Source organism: Takifugu flavidus, chromosome 5 (genome assembly GCF_003711565.1).
Source record: "Takifugu flavidus isolate HTHZ2018 chromosome 5, ASM371156v2, whole genome shotgun sequence".
Classification (NCBI taxonomy): domain Eukaryota; kingdom Metazoa; phylum Chordata; class Actinopteri; order Tetraodontiformes; family Tetraodontidae; genus Takifugu; species Takifugu flavidus.
Window position 1 is genome coordinate 940,949 of NC_079524.1, and position 20,707 is coordinate 961,655.

Consider the following 20,707-nt stretch of genomic DNA (forward strand, 5'->3'; position numbering starts at 1 on the left):
TTCCAGGCTCAGACTCTGGAGACCTTCACAATTCAAGCGCTCCCAGACTCTGCGCTGGAAGGAGAGGAACGTTTTAATGTTCGCCTGTTTCCTGCTGAGACCGATGCTGTCATCGACCCACTGAACGGTCACTTTAATGGATGATTCCATTTTCAGGAATGACTTTTGTTGACTGAGATGAATCCAACTTTCTCGTCTGTCCTCCTCTCCTGTAGCTATGGCAACCATCACCATCAGAGCAGACAGAGCTGCCCTGGGCATTATTGGAGTAGCAGAAGCCTCCAGGAACATCCTCATTGGAGAACCTCGGGGAGATTACGATGGCAGCGCTGTGGTGCAGTGAGAAAACCTCAATCACTCAACCCAGAAAACAAAAGAGTCACAATGATACTTCAGGTGTGAACGTGTGTGTGCACGTGTGTTTTTGCAGCCTTGTGAGAGGTCCGGGTGTGTTTGGGGAGGTCCAGGTGTTCTGGAATATCACTCCAGCTGTGTTTTCAGAGTTTGAAACGTTCTCTGGCACCGTGACCATGAGAGACCGACAGTCTGAAGCCACCATTACTCTAAAGGTTCCAAAACTCAAGCCTCCACTTCATTTTGCCACGTGCACACATGCCCGGATGCGTATTGTGATTGTTTCTTGTTTCAGGCCAGAGACGATGACCTCCCTGAGGAGCGCCGTGAGTACCTGCTCACACTGACGTCAGCCACTCCTGGACTGGATATCAGTCACATCTCCAAACATGCCAAGATTACAATGGCAGCCAGCGACAATCCCTTTGGCGTTTTCTCCTTCGCCCAACAAGAGATCAGGCTGCGTGAGGAGGAGGGAATGGTGAGGTCACCGCGGTAACGAAACCAACACTGACATCTTGATCGGAGGAGTAAGCCGGCAACATTGTGATTCCTGCAGGTGAACGTTACAGTTGACCGCTCCTCCGGTAGTCTGCGCAGTGTGTGGGTGACATACCAGACGTTAGGCCACACAGCGGCGAGTGGAGAGGACTTCACTCCTGCATCAGGCCGGTTACGCTTCACTGAAGGCCAAACTTCAGAGCAGGTCACACTACACATACGGGATGACAGCCTTCCAGAGGGGCCTGAGGTGTTCTTCTTTAACATCACTGAAGTGGAGCTAGTCAATGTTAGGTAATATGAATTGATAATCACCACGTTAATAAGGATTAAAGGAACCGGTGGCCTTCCCAAACGTCAGCGTTAACGCCGCTCTCCTGTCTGTGTCTCCCTCTGGTGGACAGTGATGTGGACTACACCATTACGGAAACAGGCCTTCAAAGGGACCAACCTCCAACTATAGGAGACCTGTTTTCTCTTGCCGTGGTCATACTGACAAATGACAACGCTGAGGGTATCCTGGAGTTTAGGCAGGACTTTGTGGACATTACAGGTCAGCGTCACAGTAACGATGAAGCAAAGCTGGTATATAAAACTAAAAACATTTCATTTGTAAATGCTTTTTCTGTTAGTGGGAGAGGATGCTGGCATTGTAACACTCCCTGTCGTGAGGAGAGCAGGCTCACTGGGTGTGGTATCTGCTCAGGTCATCTCCAAAGGCCTCAGTGCAACATCTGGCCTTGACTTCTCCCTGGAAAATGTCTCAGTGGTATTTGCCAATGGCCAAAACATCAGTCAAATCAACGTCACTATTATAGATGATTTTGACAGGTAAGATACCACTAATTAATGACAAACAAAATAAAGTGCTCATGCAAAGATATTGATTTATTCTAATTAAAGCTGAAATTGTCTCCTCCAGTGAATATGCAGAGGTGTTTGAGGTTTGGCTGGCGGGAACTACGGGGGGGGCAGTTCTGGGCTCCCAGCATGTCGCCAGGATAACCATCGCCAAGAGTGACTCTCCCGGTGGCGTGGTTCGCTTCCTCAACGAGAGTCTGATCACGGTGACCAACCCCAACTCCACGTTAAAACTGCGCCTCGTGTTGGAGAGAGCAGGAGGCGGCGTGGGAAACGCAACGGTACGAGCAGCAACGCGTCCTGCTGGACTGGGAACGCTGCGGATATCAGCTCAGTCCGGTTTTGCTCTGCGACAGGTGGCCTGGATCATCCGCGGCCCAAACAGCAGAGAGGCCCTTCCTGCTTCCAACACGGACATCAGAGAACCTGTGAACGGCTCCTTCTTCTTCAGCGATGGCGAGGAAGGGCCTCGCTCCATAGAGCTGCGCGTTCTTCCCCACGGGGAGGTGGAGGTTGAGGAGACGTTCGTGCTGGAGCTCAGCGTTCTGTCTGGAGAGGTGGATGTCGACCCTCAGGCTGGATCTGTAACACTGAAGGTACCTCATCACACATCATCTGGCGATGAGCATAAAGGAATGAAGGGCCGCCGTCTTTTAATCGGACTTTGTCTTTCAGATCGAGAAGTTTGGCGATCCAAATGGGGTTGTTCAGTTTAGCGAGAGTGCGCTCAGAGAACAGGTCTTTAATGAATCCAGGGACGATGAGGGACCGTTTAACATTTCTTTGCCAGTTATACGCAGAGAGGGAGTCATGGGCGACATCACGGTGAGACCCGAAAAGTTACCACTTACTGGCCGGCCTGGGTCAGGAGTTGGTGCCATGGCGCTTTATTTCCCTTCCCCCTCAGGTGCACTGGCAGATTGAGAGTGACTCGGACATTACAGGAGACTTCCTCACCGTATCTGGCTCAGTGAGAATCCTGCAAGACCAAAGGGAGGCAGAGATCGTCCTCAGGCTGATGCCCGATTCAGTTCCAGAGCTGGAGGAGCTCTACATCGTCCTGCTCACTGGCGTGGAGGGCGGCGCTAGGCTGGCTCAGGACCCCGCCTTCATCACAACACACATCAGGTCGGTTGGGATCCACCAAAATGAACCGCCGTTATCAAAGAGCAAAGCCTCAAATCAACCTTCCTGTCACCTTCAGGGTACCTGCCAATGATGAGCCCCATGGGGTCTTTTCCCTGAGCCCCCACCAGCAGCCTTTCGTTGTGCTGGGCTCGGGGTCAGAGGTCAGCAGAGCTCTCTCCGTGAACGTGACCCGGCTGGCTGGGCTGTTTGGCAACGCGAGTGTGGGATACCAAATCAGGGGAGCGGTAGAGGAAGTGAGGGACATGGAGGAAATCCTTGGAGAACAAGCAGAAGGAAGAATTTTCTTCAGGGAAAACTGCAGCGTCAGCACGGTGACTGTCCCCATCAGCAACCAGGTATCAAGGGACGACAGCACAGGCAGTTTGGAAGCTTCCGCATGAGCTGAAGAAGCTTTTGACTCCTCCTTCTGTAGGTGTTTCTGTCTGTGGGTGAGATCTTCACCATACGACTGGCTGATGTCCGGCTCCTCGGCCCTCTCATGGGCTCGGCTCCTCGCCTCCTCCAAGCGAACGTCATGACGGCGGCTGTGCCTGAAGAGGCAGCAAACTCAGAGGTGAGTTCTGCTCGTTGTCCCAAACGCTCGAGTCCTGTCCATGAGCAGGCCAGCACCATTTAACACCAGCCATTTACTCATCTGGGACTTGGAAACCTTTTCGTGTGTGGACATTTGGAAACGAATCTGGTGCCAGAATGATCTCCTTCTGTTTGGTGATTGTTTGACCCGACGTCTGCTGTGCAGGTCGGGTTCGAATTCTTGGCTTTGCGTGTTTCCAGTGTAGAATTGGGAACCTGCGAAGCCGAAGTGACGAGAGCAGGTGTGTTTGGGGACGTGGGGGTGCAGTGGAGCGCTGGTCATCCTTCAGGAGAGGCTTCACCTGGGATCTCACCGAGCTCAGGTAAAAGACGTCGGCGTAAACACCTGGACAAGATGATAGCATGATAGCATGAACATGAATGTGCTCCTCTGCTCCTGGTCAGGCTCCCTGTTCATGGCTCATGGAGAAAGGTCAAAGGTCATCTCCCTGACTGCTGCTGCTGACCTCTCGGGGTTGGCCTCCTACGCCATACACCTCACTGGTGCCACGTCTCACACCAGTCCTGCCAAGCTCAGGTGAATAACACCATAGAACAAGACACGGAATCCTCAGCCATTCCAAGTCCCTGCTCCTCATTTTAGGAGACGAACGGACGCCAACGATTTGTTTCTAAGCCTCCGTCTGATGTTCGCACAGGTCCGGCTTTACTCTGGCAGTCGTGGAACCTTTGGGAATTTACCAGTTCGCTCCCGCTTCCCGCCATTTGGTCATTGCTGAGGAAATTCAGACCATAACACTCTATGTTCAGAGACTCTACGGTTCCCATGGCAACCGCACCCAGCTGTCCTACAGCACCACAGCTGGCAGCGCGACCGCAGGAGAGGACTTTGTGGGAGTGGCCGACGGCCGCCTGGTCTTCGACTCACCTCGCCAGACCAACGCGTCCTTCCGCCTCTCCGTGCTCGATGACGCTCTTTCCGAGGCGGACGAAGACTTCCACGTCAACCTCACAGACGTTCAGGCCGCGGCTCCAGACGCCACCTGGGCGGGCGCCTCTCCTCGGCTCCACCCTCGGCACAGCGTCGCCACCGTCACCATCCTGGCCAGCGACGTGACCGGAGGAGTGTTGAGCATCGGACCCGGACTGGTCCGTACGCCTGAGGACGGGGTCGATGACACCCAGCGGGAACGCAGGATTGTTCTGAAGGTTCGCAGGTCCGACAGCGTGGCCGGTGGCGTTCGGGTCAGGGTGCTGGCATACGGAGGTGCGCGCTCGCCTTCTCCAGATGCTTTGCTGTACGAAGCGTTCCTTTGATCTTTGACGTGTTGCTGTCCACTTCCCTCCAGCTGGGAGTGCAGCGCCGCTTCCTTTTGCTGTGGAATCTACTGAAGCTCTGGCAAAGGAGGAGGAAGACTTCCGCCTGGAGACTCGTGTGGCGTCCTTTCAGGCCGGCCAGAGCGAAACAGAGGTCATCCTAGTGATCCTGGACGATCCGGAGCCTGAAGGCCAGGAAGCGTTCTTTGTTTACCTCAGTGAGCCAGAGGGAGGAGCACAAATCACAGACGGTCCAAATCAGGGCTTCGGAGCCTTCAGCAAGATCACCATCCTCGGTATCTGTAATGAAATGTGGTGCAACTCTTTTCTTGTTGTGTACTGTTAACTTTGTATTTAGGGTCTCATTTGTGGGAAGGTTTTGATTTTAATATTCACTGATGATCCAGAGCGGAACAACCGTGCAGCTAAATCCAGTAGATGGGAGGGAAACTGGCCCATTTTCTGATGAGTCGGCAACAAGATTGTTCCAGAAGCGCTCCCGTCTGTCCAGTCCAAACTCTTCACCTTACAAAAATGTTCATCTCTCCTGATTTGAAGACCTGATTTCTGTCTGGGAAATGTCTGAATATTCTACACTTTTAATACATTTATTCTATTTTCCATTTCTGGGAAACCGCTGCTGGTCGATTATTTGGTTATTCAGTCTGATTGCAAGTGGAAAACCCTTTTAATCCGGTGTCCTCCGATCTTTCCAGGGAGTGATTTCCACAATGGGATCATTGGGTTTAGTCTCGGTTCTCTGACGGGACCAGTTTTGGATGAAGATTCAGAGAATAGAACAGTCCTCCTGTATCTCCAGAGACAGGAGAACAGGTAATAAAATCCTCTTTTCTCCTGAAACTTTTCGTATTTACAGTATATTCAGTGCCCCTGTCGCCTCAGAGCCTTCGAGGACGTGCAGGTTTTCTGGAGGGTTACGTTCAGCGACAAAATGTTGAGTCTCACCAACAACGGCGTCGACCTGAGCGGAGAGCTGGTGCGGACCTCGGGAATCGCACTATGTAGGAGAGGAGACATCATCTGCACACTTACGGTGGAGATCCAGGATGATGAGGTGAGAGACCCAAAGCTAAATTCTGAGGACATTTCCCAAATGTGGCATTGACACGTATCTTTTTAACATCACTTACATGTGAGCAACACGGAAGTGCCCAGAATAAAACCCCTACTTGTGTTGCAGGAGCCAGAGGATCAGGCCTGGTTCTTGGTAGAGATTTACCGGGTCGGTGCTGGTGCAGCCATCAATCAGACCACCCGGTTTGCCAACGTCACCATGGCGCAGAGTGATGATCCACGAGGCGTTGTGTATTTCTCTGTGGGGCACAGACTGCCCGTCGCCACGCCGACGACCACAAAACTCACTCTCCAAGTGCATCGGCGAGCGAGTGCAGCGTCGGCCGGGTCTGTCCAGTACCGCACGCTGGTATGTGACACGTATGTTCAGTCGTGTAACCTGAGATGTGGTGAGACGTTTGGGGTTGTAGGAAATCTCAGTGTCCACTCCTTTCTCACCATAATCCTGTTGGAATAAACCTTTCTTCAGCTGAAGCCTCCGAACCATCCTCATCTATCTGAACCGGTTTCTTTGGGCCAAATCCTCCAGTTAGGGAAGCTTGATGAATTATGTCGACATTTTTCCTTCAAATAACAAAAATTACACAATGTGGTTGTTTATTTGCACATGTTCCTTCATGCAGGACACATTTGCATCCTTGTGGTAGTTTAGAATCACATTTTGAAATAATTTCTATTCATGTCTTCTTCTCATGCCTCGCTTTAATGTCAGTCCACTTCTTTTCCCGGGTCACTCACACACTATTTCAGATCAAAGTCAGTGTCCAAGACACCGACTTTGATCTAAAATGCACAAGTGAGGAACCATTCTGACATCTATGAGCTTTCATCTCTCAGGACAAATGCACATTGTGAACCAAACAGTCAACTTTACTCGTACAGCTCCACTAATTCATTTATTGAATTAATAAGTAGATGAGTGAATGAATTAATGAACAAATATGCCATTTATAGGCTGAATGTTTGTGTCGTATATTGTAGCGTTCATCTTTTGAAGAGTATCATATATATTGTTTCTGCAGGAGCTTCCCAGAGACGAGGTGCTCGGTCCTGCTATAATCCACGCTGCTAAATCAGGGGTTGACTTCCCCAGACAGGAGGGCTGGCTCACCTTTGAAGTGGGCCAGCGCAACACATCACTGGACATCGGCCTCCTGCGCCACCTCGCCTCATCCCTCGCTACTCCGAAGCGCTTCCAAGTGGAGCTGTTCAACGCCACCGGGGGCGCCAAAGTGCACCCTAAGTTTGGAATGGCGAATGTGACTTTGGTGTCAAATGCAGCAAGTCAAGCGGTCTGGGCTTTGCTGGAGCAATTACATCAACCTCTGGGGCCAGATGTCCTGGACCAGGTGCTGCGGCGGCTGATCGATGAGGCCGCTGCGCCGCTCAGCCATGAGCAGATGGCGGCTGTGCTTGAAGCGCTGGAAAAGGTGGGAGAACTGGAAATGACAACAAATACGCTTGAGCTGACACCTCAATGATACGTTGTGCAGAGAACCCTTTGCCCCTTCAGCAGCACACGACTGTTGTCATGGACACCCTCACCGCACTGCTGCAGCAGGCTCGTTTACATGGTCTGAGTTGATGCTGGCCAGCAGCATTTGTGGTTCCTCGACCTCTGGGTGGTCAGGGAGAGAGCTTAAATACGAGTCCTCGTGTGCTACCAATGACTTAGACACCATCACGATATGTGAGGAGAGAAAGAGGGCACGTAAAAAGGAAGTTTAATTCACACCTCACTGTAAAAGGTCAACCGACCTGGCCAGAAAGTCTCGGGAGATTGGTTGACTGCTAGCTGTTTCATTGGATTAAATGCACTTGTTCATCTTCCTGTCTTTCCATTTTTAGGTCATTACAGAGGCAGAGAGGGCTCCCTTACAGGAAAGCAGCCGTAATCTGACCTATGATCTGCTCTGCACCTTGGCCAGTCCCAGTAGAACGGACACCAGGGGCGTCAGCCACCTTGCTGAGGTGGCAGAGCGATTTGCATTCAGCCTCCTCACAGACAGCCAGTGTGAGATGTGAGGGAAACATCTATATCTCAGTCACATGTTCAGCAAAGAGAAGCATTTGTGTTAGATTTCTTACTCTTCTGTCATACCCACAGAAGGGGTGCTGTGCTGGAAACATGTCCCCATATGACCATCTCCGCCTTCCAGTGGTACCCCACACAGATTAATGGATACAAATTCAGGGGCCGAAATGCAGACTTTTTCCAGCTCCCTGATACCCTTCTAGCAGTTCCAGCAGGGTTGACAGCTGAGTGCAGCAACCTCAGCAGGATTCAACTGACGGAGTTTAAGACAGAACACTGGTTTCTCACCAATGATACAACCAAAGCTCTGAATGGAAAGGTACGAAAGCGCGCAACACCTGGGTGTAATTGCAGTTCCCACCTGCAGGGGGCGGTGCTTCCCCATTTTAAATGAGTTGTTGATTCTTTTCACGCTTCACAGCTGAGATCCTGATTCTAATCTATTTATGTCCAGGTATTCTCAGCCAGCTTCCAACAGAGGGGGTCACAACCCCTAAAAGATGGAAATGAAGTGGTGTATCGTATCCATACCCCTGTCCACGTTACACCAGGCCAGTCTAGGTGCCTCCTCTGGAACCAGACAACTGCGAGGTACTCCACCGCCTAAAGAGCTGCTCGGAATAATTTGCAACTAAAAACCGAAAGTTTGCAATCGAAATCCTCTTGTTTTTGTCCACATGATATCGAGCTTATAGAAAAGTAGCTAATTGTTGCGCATGATGACATTTTATCGCCTCACTCCAAAACTGTAAAAAACACTGAAAAGTCCAGGTGAAAGTGCAACATCCTGTCAGACGTGTCCTCTGCAGCCAGAGGTCACATTCATGCTTTGCTCGTTTCAATGTACATACAATCAGTCCCCTACATCCCAAGTCTTTCCATCCAGACTCAGTTTGTTTAGCGCATTTCCACAAAGGAACTTGGCCGGAACACAAAGTTCCAGTTGCTGCTCTGCCTCACATGACGTCTAGGAAAGAAAACAGAGGACGGCGATGATTTAGAGTGGAAGTGAAAGGCCACAGTCACGGACATGTTGATGTCAGAGCGGACACAGCACTGTCTGGATGTCCTGGTGTTTCATGCAGCATCTCCTCTGCTCTCTCATAGCTGGTCCTCAGATGGTCAGTACTGCAGGGTTGTGAAGGACAGTGTGAACTATGTGGAATGTGCCTGTTCCCACTTGTCTGTCTATGCAGCCTCTGCAGAGTTTGCCACTCTTGCGTCCTACAACGAGGCCTTCTACGCTTCAGGAATTATCTGCATCTCAGGTACGAAAGACGTTCCGCCCATTTCATCCAGGACGTGTCTCCAGTCTTTAAGCTTGCTTGTATTTCCTTCTACGGGTGAAATGATTGGGTGGTTTGCTGCTTTGACTGGTTATTGCGGGTGTTTTTGCAGGCTTTGCACTGGCGGTTCTATCTCACGCGCTGTGCTCGCGGGTCCCCATGTTTGCTGCCAAGCTGCTCACCCACATGATGCTGAGCTGCCTGGGAACCCAGGTAACCTCACACTCTCCCTCACCTTTCCAGGTGTAAAGCAGAACACACTAATGTCATCAGGGTGACGTGCACACGGGGCATGTCGGGAAGAGACGTATAGCTTCACATGCACTGTGTGTTAGCGTCCCTTCTTCCAAGACACTGACATATCACACAAGCTTTATTGGAAACGTGCACGGACGTTTGCACACCTCATTGAATGTCATCGGTTGCGCAGCTTGCCGCCCCTTTTGCCCTGACAACAGAGCCATGCCCCCCCCCCCCAGTACTCCTGCCAATTAAAAACTCAAGCTGTCACAAAGTCCGTCTCCGAACTGGTCCCGGCCGTATCTCCCATGTGTGTATGTGTGCGTGCGTGCGTGCGTGCGTGCGTGAGTGAGTGCGGGATTGGTAATTTTCCACTGGTCCCCACTCTCTTTGGTTGACAAACACGAGTCTCTGCTAAAGCGGACTGTCGTTGGGGGCTCGGCCACTTTATGGCCCCCGGTAGAGCCCCTGAACCTAAAGGGTTTTAAATGGAAAATTCCCAGGTCTTCTCCTTCATTAGTGCGCTGCTGAGTGTAAGGTGCCGTTCTTTGAACGCACATCTGTCGAGGATCTTGACAGTCTGAAGCTTATTCCATAGGCACAGCGAGCACCTCCAGGACACCCTGACCTCCAGCTGAACCCACCACACCCGGACAAAGTCAGCGAGTATTCTGGGTGTGTGTTCGCAGCACAGCTGCTGAAATGAAGTAGCTGCTATAGTCTTAACGTGAATACTCATTTCATCCGTCAATGACGACACAAAACTTCCTTCTTTTATAAAATTATAGGATGTGCGACGTAAAAGCTTTTCCACCCAACATCCTTCATCCCAAAAAGAAGGAGGCCTGTCTCCAGTACTGACCGACGCGCCTTTCATTGTTATTAAAAAACATGCTTAAAGGTGACCTTTTTAAAAACCTGCTGTTATAGTTCAGGGTGTGTGTGTGTGTGTGTGTGTGTGTGTGTGTGTGTGTGTGTGTGTGTGTGTGTGTGCAGCCAGCTTTCTGCCCTCCCCTCAGCAAGACAACTAAAAATTGCATGTGTACAGTGGAAATTTACCCGTCTGAGCGTCACTGAGTCGCATTTAATTATGTATGTTAATACACGTGAGATTAGGCTGATCATAAAACTAGTAATTAAACCACTTATCATCCTCTTATCTCAGCTCAGTCAGGAGACACTAGACTTGATACGTAAAGTGCTCCTCATCATACAGACAAATATGGTCTCTTCTCTGTATCATCAGAAGCAGTTCGGGATCGTTCCCGTTACTTAAATGATCTTAGGAGGCTAAAATACTGATGCTGTTAATAACGTTAGAGGATTTTTAATATTAATAACAGCCAACATTCCATCAGAGCCTGCTGAGCTTTACCCCAGTTGTGTTTTAGTTGAGGCTTTTCTGTGGCAGTAATTGATGATGTAATCCAGATTTCTTTGGCTCCCATTATGTTAAAAGTGGAACCAGATTAAACTCAGTGTTTTGCTACTCATCCTGTGACATTTGGAGACAGTTTTCTTTCTATTGGCTCCTAAACATATTTTTGAGGATGCAATTTTATTATAATATATTGATCATATTGTACAGCGGCTGCGTAGGTTTGTCTTCGAGACGCCGTATTTACTGTAAAGCGTCACTTTAGACAGGAAGTTGAGCTGTAATCACTGGCAACACCTTCAACTTTACTGCTCTGATCTGGTGTGTGTGATTCTATAGAACCAACTCATGTTTAATCTAATGTTTCCCACCTTCTCAGTCACAGCACCGAGATTCAGCTTCACCCTGTTGTGTATAAAACAGGGTGTGTGTGTGTGTGTGTGTGTGTGCGTGTGTGTGTGTGCTGGCAGGGACGTGCACATACGAAGGCACCAATGTGGGACAGGGGAAATCTCATCTGCATCTCTGTTACAAAAGAAGCACAATCTGATTTTGTCGCCATTGTAATTCAACACTTCCACGTCTCAGCCCGCCGTTCAGCGTTCCCGGTTCTTTAGTCCAGGATCCGGGCGTTGTTTAGGTGACTCCTGTTCCTGGTTGTGAAGGGTTTCCTGTTCGCTCTGGGCCTGGGTCCAGTGTTCAGACGTGTGCAGTTGAGTCCTTGAGCAGGCTGAGTTAAACACTCGCCACCCACCAAACTCACGTCTGGTCTCTGGTCGTTACAGACGCCGGCGACTGTTGCTGGACGCCCGTGTGGCTGCGTCTGGGGGGGGTGCGGATACGTTTCAGATGAGCGTGCAGAATGTCAGGGCACCAGAAAAACACGTTATCTAAGATCCTCACGGTGACCTCACAGCTTCCACACAGGGATTTGGAATGAAATGGACTCTTCCTGTTCACATCAGTGTGTGTCTCTCATAGTTTCTCCTCATCTTTCCTCTGCTTGGAAACAAAATCACAGCAAAGCAACCGGGGGGAGGGTGTGTATTTTTTAATTGAATAGTTTTAATTTCTTTTTTGGATTAAATATTATTGCAGCAACATAAAGTTCCCATGAACTTGATAGAATTTTAATGTATGTTTGCAGGGTTATAAAGTATCAGTGTGTGTGCGTGTGTGCGTGTGTGTGTGTGTGTGTGTGTGTGTTGTGTGTGTGTGTGTGTGTGGTGTGTGTGTGTGTGCTGGCAGGGACGTGCACATACGAAGGCTCCAATGTGGGACAGGGGAAATCTCATCTGCATCTCTGTTACAAAAGAAGCACAATCTGATTTTGTCGCCATTGTAATTCAACACTTCCACGTCTCAGCCCGCCGTTCAGCGTTCCCGGTTCTTTAGTCCAGGATCCGGGCGTTGTTTAGGTGACTCCTGTTCCTGGTTGTGAAGGGTTTCCTGTTCGCTCTGGGCCTGGGTCCAGTGTTCAGACGTGTGCAGTTGAGTCCTTGAGCAGGCTGAGTTAAACACTCGCCACCCACCAAACTCACGTCTGGTCTCTGGTCGTTACAGACGCCGGCGACTGTTGCTGGACGCCCGTGTGGCTGCGTCTGGGGGGGGTGCGGATACGTTTCAGATGAGCGTGCAGAATGTCAGGGCACCAGAAAAACATGTTATCTAAGATCCTCACGGTGACCTCACAGCTTCCACACAGGGATTTGGAATGAAATGGACTCTTCCTGTTCACATCAGTGTGTGTCTCTCATAGTTTCTCCTCATCTTTCCTCTGCTTGGAAACAAAATCACAGCAAAGCAACCGGGGGGAGGGTGCGTATTTTTTAATTGAATAGTTTTAATTTCTTTTTTGGATTAAATATTATTGCAGCAACATAAAGTTCCCATGAACTTGATAGAATTTTAATGTATGTTTGCAGGGTTATAAAGTATCAGTGTGTGTGCGTGTGTGTGTGTGTGTGTGTTGTGTGTGTGTGTGTTGTGTGTGTGTGTGTGTGTGCTGGCAGGGACGTGCACATACGAAGGCACCAATGTGGGACAGGGGAAATCTCATCTGCATCTCTGTTACAAAAGAAGCACAATCTGATTTTGTCGCCATTGTAATTCAACACCTCCACGTCTCAGCCCGCCGTTCAGAGTTCCCGGTTCTTTAGTCCAGGATCCGGGCGTTGTTTAGGTGACTCCTGTTCCTGGTTGTGAAGGGTTTCCTGTTCGCTCTGGGCCTGGGTCCAGTGTTCAGACGTGTGCAGTTGAGTCCTTGAGCAGGCTGAGTTAAGCACTCGCCACCCACCAAGCTCACGTCTGGTCTCTGGTCGTTACAGACGCCGGCGACTGTTGCTGGACGCCCGTGTGGCTGCGTCTGGGGGGGGTGCGGATACGTTTCAGATGAGCGTGCAGAATGTCAGGGCACCAGAAAAACACGTTATCTAAGATCCTCACGGTGACCTCACAGCTTCCACACAGGGATTTGGAATGAAATGGACTCTTCCTGTTCACATCAGTGTGTGTCTCTCATAGTTTCTCCTCATCTTTCCTCTGCTTGGAAACAAAATCACAGCAAAGCAACCGGGGGGAGGGTGCGTATTTTTTAATTGAATAGTTTTAATTTCTTTTTTGGATTAAATATTATTGCAGCAACATAAAGTTCCCATGAACTTGATAAAATTTTAATGTATGTTTGCAGGGTTATAAAGTATCAGTGTGTGTGCGTGTGTGCGTGTGTGTGTGTGTGGTGTGTGTGTGTGTGTGTGTGTGTGTGTGTGTGTGTGTGTGTGCAGACAGACAGTTGAGAGCTGCAGTCGGCCTCTAGGGAGACTCACTTTCCGCAGCCTTGTGCCCACCGTCGCCATGACTCCCGCCCTCTCCTTCGTGTGATGCGTTCAGGGCATCTTTCCTCTCACTCAGCTTCGTGATTTCCGACCTTCACTTGTTGTTGGAGACCGAGGCTGAAACACGCCATTGCGGTCGATCAGAAGCAGCCGTTGGCGCGCTGCTCTCTCCTCTTTCATGCCGTTCTTTAGACCAAGGGATGTCGGCGCTTGAGTCCCCTTCATCACGCCACTTCCTGCAGCGCTCATCCTCATCCTCATCCTCTGTCCTGTATCTGGAATATTTGGAAACGTTCGGGTAGAAGCTGGAACGCCAATGTTTGCCAACAACGGTGCATTAACGTGCACCACGTCCGAGCGTATCGCTCGTTAGTGCTGACTAATGTTTGAATTTATGTCCATTGAAATTATCTGAGCAATTTACGTTGATGGGACCAAAGTGGGTCAGTTTGAGCGGCGTCAGTACTAAATGGATCATAAGGGCGGAGGCGTTCCCCCAGGGAGTGCTGGCGTTAGCGTGGTGTCAGACTCTGCCCTTTCTGGACTCGCCAGCTGGGTCACGTCCAAAGAGACGCTGAACTCTGAAATATCGCCATGAACTTTCCTCCATTTCCAGAAAAAGCTCAGTCAACAGGACCGGGTGCCGATGGCCCGGCTGAGCCCACGACACCTTTAATTAGGCGACCTTTTTCACCCACCTGTATTCATCTCCACCTACAGAAACACCTCTATACTTAGTAGTAGTTTGAAAACATGCACAAGTCCGTCCAGCCGTGGACGTGTGAGTGAATGTATATCACAAGTGTGAACTTTATACAGAGTACTGTACTCGTTATCACAGCGGCCTTTGAGTTACACTAGAGTGTCCTCGCTGCTCTTTGTGCTGATGGGATCTCTAGCTTTGGGATCACCGAATCAGCCGTTACGTGTTCGACCTGACAAATACAGTCGGAGATCATCCAAGTCCAACCCAGGCGGCGCTCCTGCCCGTGTCACTGCTCTGGTGGTGGCGTCCCCGACCTGATGGGGGCCCAGATGTTTAGGGTGGCTGCCCCCCGTTCATATCTGGGCCTCAGCGGGCATCGTTGCCTCTCCTGAACTCTTTCCTCATCACGCACCTTTTACCTGGTTCGGTGAAGTCATCGGGGACCTTATCAAACAGTCGGAAACACGCATAAACAACATGGACATCTGCTTTAAACAGAAGCGAGAGGGATAAAAAGCTCGGCTTCAGGGCGTTGGTGTTGTTTTTCCAGTTGAGATAAACAGGATGTAACATGTTCGGACAGCGTGTTCACATATAGTGACGGCTGTTCGCCCTCATCCAAACTGTGTAATGAACATTTAAGTGGGCGCAGTTCACAGCTGACAAGGTCATGGAAGGTCACATGTGCCGATAGAATTCCATCAAGGATAAGAGAACCAGAGGTTTGTGTCTCTTTAGGAAATGTTAACGAATATTTAACGTAACAAGGAGGCAGTAAAGGTTTTTGTTATTTAATTGTTTTAATTGTGTTAAAGTTTCAGCTGCGGTGTGATGGAATCACATCAGAATAAATGTGTCCACATATAAACATGTACCAAACGTTATGGCGTTTATTGGGCCGTGAAGGCATCACAGCCACGGCCCTGAGTCTTGGCTCGGTGGGCCTGTAGGGGTCGCTGTAGCTCCACAGAACCTTCTCAAGCAGGTGGACGCCAGAGTACCAGCTCAATGGCTCCTCTGAGCTTTTCCTGTTCATTATCTTCTGAGCGGAGTTTTAGATGCACAAACAGGAATTGCTGATGTCCAGACAGAGACCTTTAAAGTCAAGCCTCCATCTTTCAGCACTCTAATTGATAAGATCTGGGCCTAAAGTAGGCTCGATCACAGACGCAGTCAGGTGGAAACGTCCAGCTCACGCGTTGCTAGATTTCACTTTCATTATAGAGTCCGTCCTCACCGCAGGACGGCGGTGGAGCAGGCGTCTTCAGGGCCGAGGCTCGTTGGGAGGAAATGGGCAGTTAATAAAACCAAACTTCTATTTGCTTTCATGTATCCATTTGATATCGTGTCATTCAAGTTAAATCACATTTCATTATCATATCAGTACACACACACACACACACACACACACACACACACACACACATGCAACAGAAAGAGAGAGCCTCCATGGTGCCGGTCCGGCTGTTTCAATATGAAACATGCTAGCGGAGTGTGTGTGTGTGTGTGTGTGTGTGCTGTGACAACAGCCAGGTCAGTGAGTAAACTCAGGCAGGTTCAACCCAAAACACAGATGAACTTTACGACTGTAACCTGCCTCACAGCAAACAGACAGGCGTTCCCAAAAAAGAAACGGAGAAGATAAAGCGGATTAGCACAGCAGCAACCGGAGCTCAAAAACAGATGTGCACATTTATTTTGTCCTCCTTTTATTATTCTTATTGTTATTAATATGATTCTTTTCCAACGTTACATTTGAAAACCCCCTTAAAACCAGCAGCTGGCCCACTAACCCAACTCTCAGCTGTCTATATCTGACCCACTTCTCACAACTCTGGGTTCCGTGCGCGCCCTCACATAAGCAGAATAAAAAATAAAAAATAGCTTAAGGGGCTGCCGTGTCCCAAAGAGATGGAAAAGAAGCTTTAGTAGATTTAATGAAGCACAGTTGAAACTGGTGTTCCCCGACAGACCCGGGATGAAAAAAACCCTTTAAAAAAATGCTGAGTTTGCAAGATTCCAGCGCCTTGGCGAGCCGGCGTCGACGGCGAGCGAGTGTGACGACGGCTGTGGTGACTTCAGAGGAAAACAGAGCAGGACGTGCAGGCAGTGATGCCCTCACCATTCCCCTTCTGTCTCTTTTGCTGCATTTCCCTGAACAAAGGCATAAGAGGAAGCACCCAGGGTGCAGGCTGAGGCTGGAACCAGCTAGATCAGACCGGTAGCAGTTGGGGGGGGGGGGGGTGGGGTGGGGGCTGGGGGGGATTGGAGCAGAGGGTGAATAGAGTTGCAGGCAGAGGAAAGTGGAAGGAGAAGGATGGCGTGCAGGAGGGATCAGTGGGGGTCAAGTATGCTGGATATGTGGATGGCGAGCAGGCGGGTCCCATCCCCCGAGTGATGTAATGCATCAGCCACATGCTATTTTTAGCCTCAGTGATGCATTTTAGCAATGTTAGCGTCGGGACACAGAGGGCTATTGATCGGCTGCAGCATGCTAGCAGGCTGAACGCCAGCCAGGAACGACTGCTCAGAAATACCTTTGACTCTTTTCATTATTCTCAGTTCAGAATCTTCATTTTTTCCCTCCAAGAGTGGAAACAAATGTTTGTCTTTTCTGCCTGTTTTTCAATGTGAGGGTGAAGAAATGATCCTGGTTGTCCAACATGAAGTGTGTTTCCTTTCCTCCCCCCTCAAAGGCCCTGGTGACCTCTCTTATACCCACTGTCACAGATCAAGAACACTCTTCTCTCATCGTCCCTTAGTGTCAGTATGGGCAGAGATTTAGGGATTTAGTGGGAAACCAAATCTTGCTGTGTATTTATTGTGGAATTATTCCCTTTTCTGAGTTATGTTCCTCTCTCTGTTTCTAAAGAGTCATGCAGCCCCTCCCCAGTAATGGAGCCTGTAGCCTGAAGGTGCAGACAGGTCCTCGCACATTTAACAAAGCACAAAGACCTAGTCACCCCCTCCCTCAGGCAGTTTCATCATCGTCACTAATGTTCTGACAGGTATCTGTGCTATTTTTGACTGAACAAAGGCCGTGGATGTAGCCAGAGCCTTCGCTAATCTCAGCTAATTAGCCTTTCCACAGGCCTTACCCCCCCACCCCATCAGTGCTGTAACACCAAACTCTGCTGGCAACAGACAGACCAGCAATAAACAGATCTAACAGGGACGCGCCTTTAAAACCCACTGTAGGGTCTCACGCTTCACAGAGTTTAGCATAGTTTAGTGCTGACATGCTAAAGTTTAGCATGCTAAACTTTAGCATGTCAGCGCTGCTAAAATGTTCACGATTGAATCAACAACGAAAGACAAAGAACCCTGCTATTCGCACTTTGCTTGTCTTCGGTGGTTTTGCCAGTTTTTGTCTCGTTTTCAGGCTTTGGCGTCATTTTTCAATCAAATACTCAAAATTTGATTTCAGCATATTTGCAAATTTGGCTCATTTGTGATGGAAAAAAGGTTCCAGATGAAGAATCAACAGAATGAAAATGATCTGATGGTTCAGTGGTGTTAGTGGGCATGTGATGGCCACACCTCCTTGTGCATCAAAAGATGCTGCACACCTATGGTGGATGAGATCTGACCTCACGTGCACGTTTCTCTCATGCCACTCTCAGGTGCAGTTGTTATTACATCCATGGTTTCTGCAGGATAAAGTATCGCTCAGCCTTTATCAGCGTGCCAAACCCGACTGTGACGTGCACTGTTGTGTTGCCCACACATGCGCGCGTGCGCTGGATGTTTGCTCCTACCTATGGTTATAGAGCGCTTTATTACAAATATTCCACCAGGTGCTGTTGATAGTGTGCATGGTGTCCTCGTCTGTCTTTGCCAAAACACACAAACACACACACACACACACACACACACACACATGCCGTTGCTTAACCCTTTTGTCAATAAGTTACAAGAACAGCATCTCTGCTCAGACCTGGTTCCAGGCAGTCATGACGTGCACGCGCTCACTCATTCGTGCACAGCAGACGGGAACGTGACTCATTCCGTCTATTAAATAAAACAAAAGCAAAACCTCTCTTCTCTTGTGTCAACAGGAGAATTTACAGAGTTTACACAAGCTGGAAACGTCCAGGAATAAATGTTTGGGGATTTTCCTCACGGCTTCTCAGCAAATGAGACGGAGGAGAGAAAACGAAACAAACCTTTATGGGAAAGACGGCGATAGGACTGAGCTCACAGGAAGGATGGTCACTACGCTCGTCAGTTATTGCAACACTTTATCGGAATAAACAAGTAACAAGGAAGCAAGAAGGCTGTGTGTGTGTGTGTGTGTGTGTGTGTGTGTGTGTGTGTGTGTGTGTGTGGTGTGTGTGTGTGTGTGTATGTGTGTGTGTGTGTGTGTGTGTGTGTGAGAGAGAGAGAGGGAGAGATTTCTGGTACATGCTGAGTATGAAATCATGCATTTTACTAGCAAAGTGGGGACATTTAGACTGGTCCTCACACACTGTTACACACTGTTAGGGTTATGGGATGGTTTTAAGGTTAAGGTTAGTAGTGAGTTTAGGTTAGGGTCAGGGAAGGGGCTGTGTCCACAAAAGACAGAAAAACGCAGGGTGTGTGTGTGGGGGGGGTCGACGAGTTTACTTGGTTACTATAGAAGCTGTCACACCAAGCAAATTAGTGCACGTATGTGCGGCCATGACTCTGCTGTGTTATGACTGCTGCGTGTAGCTAACGGAATGGAAGCGACGTTCCCGACGCTCCGTAGCTGTCGGGTTACGGAAGATCGATCGTATGCAAGGCTGAGAGCCCAGTTTTCCACATCAGGTCGGCTCTGGTGTTCCGGATCCTGCTGGAGGCGCTTCCCACCCTAGAACACGGTGCCTCCCTTTCTCCCCTCCACACATTTAACATATTTAATACACGTCTGTGCAGCTAAGCACACGCGGGCCTCTGCAGCGTTCCGGAGCGTTTCCTCTCATCTGGCCCAGCGTTCCGCCCACACAGTTGTACAAATGTGGAAGCGTGTGGGATGATGGCCGATGAACATATTTGCCGGTGTTGTTTATGCTTCTGAAGGCTTTGCAGCGGCCTGCAGCTCTGGACGTTGGGATGTTTTCTGCCCCTCTGATGACCAGCATCTAACGAGTTGTGACGCTGCAGATGCTAACGCGCTAACGTGGCGTCTCCCTGTCTCCAGATGTGTTTCCTGGTGTCAGCCTTCCGTGGGCCCCTGTTCTCGGAGGACAGCTGTGCCGCTCTCGCTCTCTTCTCCCACTACTTCCATCTCAGTCAGTTCTTCTGGATGCTGATCCAGGTAAGAACGTTCACCAGAAACACCTTCAACATGTGGAAAACCCTTTATTACATTTCTGTTTTCCTAAATGCTCAACAGTAATTTCATTTTTTCCTTTAATGGTTGTTGTTGCTATGCCGACCGGTCAGTTCTGCTGAAGATGGTTTTGACCTCGGATAGATTTGTCATAATAGATCCAATATGCACCATAACTATAATGTACGTGTGTGTATCTCCTGCGGGGGATATTTTCCCTCTGGTTCTTTGTGTTTGGGAATCTGCACATGAAATTCCTTCTTTCCCGGTGTTACGTGAAGATTCCGTGTTTTTGCGTAACTGCTCCAACCGTCACCACATGAGCTCAGACCAGTTCTGATTAAAGGCTGAGATTAAAGCACCAGAATGCCGGCTGACATGACCTTTAACCCCAGACTGCTACTGCTTGGTAACACCTCATCCCACCAGCTCCAAACACCCCCACCAACCCCCCCCCCCCCCCCCCCCCCCCCTTCTGGACCGTCTGCCCTCGTTTTTGTCTCATAAAAGAAGAAAGGCCGACCGACCACGTAGCTTAACGTGGATGGAGTCTCAACTTACTACAAAACACCAAGAAGAACCTTTCAGAATGTTCTTAATAAAGGTGGTCGTTAGATGTGATTAATTATTGCCCAGTGACTGGTTAGTGTGGCTGATCGGTGTAAATCACCACCAAGCTTTACTTTAATCCTTCTTCTAGACTATATTTGACCTGTGACCTGCAAATATGTTGCAGGAATGTGGTAAACATCATCTGCTGCTCTGGGACCCTTTGATATCTGAAAGCTGTGGTCATTTTTAACAGCTGTCGTTCTGGACAAACACCATTAATAATCTGGGTGTTGGACTTTGATCCACAAAACAAGAACTTGATGGAGTTTGGAGGAATATTGATGTTCCAGTTTGGGGTTTTTGGGCCTAAATCCCCCCCCTCCCGGCCAACAAGTGTCTTATAAAAGGAGACTGAAATTTAAAATGTTCCTCCCATTCAGGCTTTAAACGAAGGCTGTTTGACAAATATCAAGAACACAGTGTCAAGGAGCTGCTTTCTGCTGTGGCTGATGTTTGTGGGCGCGCGCGTGTGTGTGTGTGTGTGTGTGTGTGTTCTAATGGGATGTGTA

At 49.3% G+C, this 20,707-nt stretch overlaps 1 protein-coding gene across 9 annotated transcripts in view; it reads left to right on the forward strand.

Annotated features, from left to right (window-relative positions):
• Window positions 1–20,707, forward strand: part of adgrv1 (adhesion G protein-coupled receptor V1) — a 69,471-nt gene that overhangs the window by 35,451 nt on the left and 13,313 nt on the right. For 4 of the 9 annotated variants that reach the window (XR_008950730.1, XM_057034038.1, XM_057034039.1 and 1 more), the window contains 27 exons: window positions 7–127; window positions 216–339; window positions 431–569; window positions 650–835; window positions 914–1,149; window positions 1,260–1,408; window positions 1,488–1,686; window positions 1,778–1,997; window positions 2,073–2,312; window positions 2,392–2,541; window positions 2,624–2,844; window positions 2,921–3,200; window positions 3,278–3,418; window positions 3,605–3,761; window positions 3,844–3,976; window positions 4,098–4,666; window positions 4,749–5,012; window positions 5,433–5,550; window positions 5,620–5,791; window positions 5,918–6,160; window positions 6,834–7,241; window positions 7,660–7,832; window positions 7,919–8,165; window positions 8,301–8,437; window positions 8,954–9,114; window positions 9,245–9,345; window positions 19,455–19,571. Coding sequence is in view for 5 of the 9 variants with exons in the window: in XM_057034038.1 (XP_056890018.1) it covers window positions 7–127; window positions 216–339; window positions 431–569; window positions 650–835; window positions 914–1,149; window positions 1,260–1,408; window positions 1,488–1,686; window positions 1,778–1,997; window positions 2,073–2,312; window positions 2,392–2,541; window positions 2,624–2,844; window positions 2,921–3,200; window positions 3,278–3,418; window positions 3,605–3,761; window positions 3,844–3,976; window positions 4,098–4,666; window positions 4,749–5,012; window positions 5,433–5,550; window positions 5,620–5,791; window positions 5,918–6,160; window positions 6,834–7,241; window positions 7,660–7,832; window positions 7,919–8,165; window positions 8,301–8,437; window positions 8,954–9,114; window positions 9,245–9,345; window positions 19,455–19,571 (5,406 nt within the window). In the remaining 4 variants the exon portion in view is untranslated. The other 5 variants (XR_008950731.1, XR_008950729.1, XM_057034040.1 and 2 more) reach the window with 4 other exon arrangements.